At 39.5% G+C, this 5,311-nt stretch overlaps 1 protein-coding gene across 1 annotated transcript in view; it reads left to right on the top strand.

The window, feature by feature from the left end:
• Positions 1-256: 256 nt before the first annotated feature.
• SF3B3 (splicing factor 3b subunit 3) overlaps positions 257-5,311 on the top strand; it is a 38,440-nt gene continuing 33,385 nt past the window's right edge. The window contains exons 1-3 of the mRNA XM_020896651.2: positions 257-368; positions 3,636-3,773; positions 4,942-5,268. Of these exons, the coding sequence (XP_020752310.1) occupies positions 3,704-3,773; positions 4,942-5,268 (397 nt within the window). The 5' untranslated portion in view covers positions 257-368; positions 3,636-3,703. The remainder of the gene's footprint in view (positions 369-3,635; positions 3,774-4,941; positions 5,269-5,311) is intronic.

Raw genomic sequence — 5,311 nt, 5'->3', positions numbered from 1 at the left:
CCCCGCAAGGCCCCCCTCCTCGTTGGCACTCCACGTATTTGGGGCTGCCCACGGAAGTGCCTAATGAATTTTTTTTTTAATGTCTACTTTAGAAAGTCAATTCATTCCATATTCTCCTGGAAAAAATGATGGCCATAAATAATATTTAAATAATTTTCAATGCGATGTGGAAGCAAGACAGAAGCAGTTAAAAAAATTATATATACATTCTTCAGGCGCCCGTGGGGACCTTTATCCGTCGCGCGCCAACCGGAAGGTCCCTATCTTCGGAGATAATGGCGGACGCCGGCGGGTTGGCGTTGTCTGTGGTTTAGGCCTTCAAGGAAACAGGATCTGTTGGATATCTACGCCATCCTCCTTGCTACAAGGTAAGGAAGCAGCTTCCTGACGTCCTTGAATCCGGGGAGACGGAGAGCTGCTAGGTAGGGAGCTGGGCCGAGCCTTTGGTAGGGGTTTTCAAGGCAGCTTAGGCCCAAGAGGAAAGGGCAAAGGACGAGTAGGTGGCGGAGAGGGAATGCTCGGGTCTGCTTTAGGGAATCGCCTCCAGCTTGAGTTCACAGTGTGGGAACTGGGCGTTGCTCCAAATAAGCTTTTTAGAGACTGTACCTTTTAGGCCCTGGAGGAGGTATGAGAATGGCAGGAGGGAAGTCTCCGCCTTGAGAAATACACCGACGGCGGAATGGAAAGGTCGCGGGCATTAAAAGTGTAAATAATGGAAACAGCCTTTGAAATCGATACTGTGTCGTATTTATCCTTGGCACTTGGATAGCTTGTTTCCTTCCGTGATCTCATGCAGTGATGTTCTTTAGGCACATGGAAAAGGGGTGGAGGGAGCAATCACAGGCTTGTCTTCTCGTGTTTACAGACAGCATTCCCATATTTCAGTCTAGTATGGGAAATAAAAATATACCAAGGTTAGGCCGTTAGTGGCTCCCGGTATATTATTTTGGCTGAACTTCCTCCATTACCCAAGATAACAATCGTTGGGGAACGTGATTTCTAAAGATAGTAAAGGATGGCATCAGTTGTAAAGCAACTAGAAAACAGGCCGAGTTCCTCAGTAAGCTGTGAAGAATGAAAGGTAGCCTGGGGGGCGCTTTTCCAGGTTTCAGAAATGGCCTGTGGTTTCCTCTATTTGTTTTCAAAAAAATTTCATATTTTAAATTCAGCCAGTCAGTCCTACCACATGGATCATACTGACAACATGATAGGGGTTTCGTTGTGAATTCTGTTATTGATAACTGGAATTTTGAAATTATTTGAAATTTTGTAACCACATCAAGATGCAAGAGAATAAGTTGTATCTGAGAGTCATATTTAGTTTTTTTTAACTTGTTTTTTATTGAAGGATAATTGCTTAATAGAATTTTGCTGTTTTCTATCAGACCTAATCAGCCATAGGTATACATATATTCCCTCCATCTTGAACCTCCCTCCCATCTCCCCTAGGTTGATCCAGAGCCCCAGTTTGAGTCCTGAGCGTTACAGCAAATTCCCCTGTCTATTTTACATATGGTAATTTGGCCACCTCGTGCAAAAAGTTGACTCGTTGGAAAAGGCCCTAATGCTGGGAGGGATTGGGGGCAGGAGGAGAAGGGGACGACAGAGGATGAGATGGCTGGATGGCATCACCGACTTGATGGACATGAGTTTGAGTAAACTCCGGAGTTGGTGATGGACAGGGAGGCCTGGCGTGCTGCGATTCATGGGGTTGCAAAGAGTTGGACACGACTGAGCGACTGAACTGAATGCATTTACTACTTTTTGATTGACAGCAATTGCCACACGTTCTCTATTTTTTACCCAGACCTTTAGCTGAGGACAACTTTCCTTGGAACTTTCTCAGTGTCTAAGCCCTTATGAGTGTGTGTATCTATATTTCCGTGTGTGTGTGTGTGTGTGTGTGTGTGTGTGTGTGTTTGTGTGTGTGTTTCTTTTTGTAGGTCATTTTTCAACTGTTATTCCACTTCAGGCCTTTGCCTTCTTTCCCTATGATCCTAGAAGAAAAGATGTTCCTTGGTTTCAAGTAGGAAAATGTATTTCTCAGGACTTGTTTCCAGACTGGAATATCTTTTCCTCTCTTTGGTAGCCCAGTGGTTATTATTTGTGAGGATGTTTATTCATAATTCTCTTTTCTCATTTAACAAAACCAAACTGATATGTTAATTATACAGTGATCAACTTTGAATTTCTAGAGATCCTTACCTTTTGTCTCTGAGTGAAGAAAAATAGGTCAGTTAATTTTCCAGCAGTAGGTGTGTATAGATGTTGTTTTTTGGTAATTCTTTTATGGTAGAGATACATCAGTTTGCAGTTTTCAGTTCTATCTGATGAAAAGAATCCTTTTCTGTGATCATGTACTCCTTTGGGGAGGCTTCCTCCTGAAGTGACAGTTAAGTTTTAGTTTTTTGGTGGTGAGTAGGTTTAAATTTAAAAATTGGCATCACTGACTCAAAGGACATAAGTTTGAGCAAACTCCAGAAGATAGTGAAGGACAGAGAGGCCTGGTGTGCTGCAGTCCATGGAGCCCCAAAGAGTGGGACATGATTTAGCAACTGAACAACAGGTGTAAGTTTCTAGTAATGTAAATATAGAGCTCTATAAGAGATGCAGGTGAAGTATTTTGTCTGTTAGATTAGCAAAAGTCTGGTTGTGGAAAATTAGGAACTCAACATTGCTGGGGGTATAAATTGGCAGTTTCTTTGAAAGGCAGTTTGGCAGTATCTATCAAAATTGCAAACGTGTAAGTCCCTCAGTCCAGCAATTGCACTTCTAGGAATTAATCTTGGAGATACAGTCATGCACATGTGAACTACCTATACATGAAGGTTTTTCTTTGCAGCAGTATTCGTGTTAGCCAGAGTTTGGGAAGAACCTGAATGTTCATCTGTAGGGTTTTAGCTAAGTGAATTCTTATATACCCATTCGATGGAATACTTATCCTTGTATTAATACATAGCTGTAAAATAAAAATGAGAAAGTCTTTTATTTGTCACTATGTCCAAGATAGGTAAAAAGATTAAAAAAAAAATCAGTTGCGCTATAATGTGGGTGTACAACAATCTTTAGTTAAAAATGAAGGCATAGTATACAGTATTAATATGTTTCTTCTTGTGCATACAGAAAATATCTGGAAGGACACGATATAACTTGGTGAAATTGATTCCTCCAAGAAGGGAAACTGAATAGCTAGGGAATGGGTGGAGTGAGCTTTTTGCTGTGCTTTTGAATTCTGAGCCTTGTGAAAGTAGGTTATTCAAATAGAAGTAAATGTAGACTTACTTCGTTTCCATGACAATAAAGTCAAATAAACGTTGTTGCATTAAATGGTACAGAGTCCAACTCCCTAATGTTTTTTACTGCATGTGACCTTGGGCAATTTATTTTCTTAGCTTAATTTTCTTACTTGTAAAATTAGTGTAATATCATGTACGTTATATGTTTCTTGTGAGGTTAGAAGCAAAGTGTATAGTAGCATAGTGCCTGCATGTAGAAAGCACTCTTAATTATATAAGTATGTTGTTACTCAGTAAGCCTTACTCTACTGGTTCTTCTGTCTTCACTAGATGTTCCCATACAGAAACATCTGTTAACAGTTTCACAGCTGATATTTTTCTGCTTTTATGTGCTCTTAGCTTGCTTTGACTTGGTATAACCAAGGCCTGAATTGTGGAGTTGTGGGTGGCTCACTGTTACTGCTGCCATGTTCCTGTACAACCTGACCTTGCAGCGAGCCACTGGCATCAGCTTTGCCATTCATGGCAACTTCTCTGGTAAGTTCCTCTAAAGTTTTGTGGTTTTTTTTTTTGTTTTTTTTTTTTTTTTAATTTTTTTTTTTTGACCGCACCTTTCGGCTTGCTGAATCTTAGTTCAGAAGTTCAACCTGTGCTCCCTGCAGTGGATGTGAGGAGTCCTAACCACTGGACTTCCAGGGAATTCCTCACATTTTGAATATTAATGGTTTTATGCTTCAGATTGGTTTTTCAACATCAAACCTTTTTTTAAAAAAGCAAATTATGAAAAAAAATTTTTAATTGTTAGAAAACATTGTAACTTATGTAATGCTTTACAGTTTCTAAAGTAACTGATCTTATCTCATTTCCAAAGAACTTTTAGAAAGTAAGGTGTCTTGATAAGTGATTGGGCATTGAGCAAATGAGAATGGATTGGGATGGGTAGGATGGTATATCAGGTAGGATAGGAGGCCATTTAGGCATTAGATAGTGAAGACCTGCACTGGGGCAGTGAGAATAGATAGAAGAATATGAGTTTGCACCCTGGGTGGCAGAGAAAATGACAGTAACATTGATAACAGGTTACTTGAGATCAGAGTGTGAGGAAGGAGGAAATTGGTTATTCTCAATATTTGAAGGTGATGACAGCTCATCAGGATGGAGATGAGTAGCAGGGAGAGATGTGTCCAAGTTAGCTTTTTATGCATTTGCAGGCGTTGATTGCAATTTTGAAAGCAAGTGAGCTTTTTAGAAATTAATAGCATATATTAGACAGCAACTTTGAAAGTTCTATGGGACACTACAACTAACTGCACAAAAAGTTAATATGATTTCTTAGAACAATAGCCTTAAAAATGGACTAGAAAGAGCCTTTAGTAATTTTTAATTTTATGAAGCTAAATGTTACATGTTAATACCATTTGTAGACAACTCCCAGTTATGCTTATTGATGGCAAATCTTAGAAAAATTAAAAGACGTTTTTAAAAACGCTTGAGTGATCATTTATGAAAAGCTTTTCTTTGGTACCACTTTGTTAAATGTTTTAAATTCTAGGAAAAGGATCTTTTAAAGTAGAATAAATTAATTTAAAATACTAAGCCTCCAACTCATTTCATTGTATATATGTGTAATAGCATTTTGATCCATGAAGGTCACTTTTTGGACTAGTTTTTATTGTTCATGATCTTTATTTTGTGTGTTTTTCAGGAACAAAACAACAGGAAATTGTTGTTTCCCGAGGAAAGATCTTGGAACTTCTTCGCCCTGATCCCAACACTGGCAAAGTACACACTCTGCTAACTGTGGAAGTATTTGGTGTCATCCGGTCACTCATGGCTTTTAGGTTGACGGGTGGCACAAAAGACTACATTGTGGTTGGCAGTGACTCAGGTCGAATTGTTATCCTGGAGTACCAGCCATCTAAGAATATGTTTGAGAAGATTCACCAAGAAACCTTTGGCAAGAGTGGATGCCGCCGCATTGTTCCTGGCCAGTTCTTAGCTGTGGATCCCAAAGGGCGAGCTGTTATGATTAGTGAGTGACTTACTCTCTTGGCTTTTTGATTCTTAAAGAAGCT

The sequence above is a fragment of the Odocoileus virginianus genome, unplaced genomic scaffold (assembly GCF_023699985.2).
Source record: "Odocoileus virginianus isolate 20LAN1187 ecotype Illinois unplaced genomic scaffold, Ovbor_1.2 Unplaced_Scaffold_15, whole genome shotgun sequence".
Taxonomy (NCBI): domain Eukaryota; kingdom Metazoa; phylum Chordata; class Mammalia; order Artiodactyla; family Cervidae; genus Odocoileus; species Odocoileus virginianus.
This window is presented reverse-complemented; position numbering and strand designations above follow the sequence as displayed.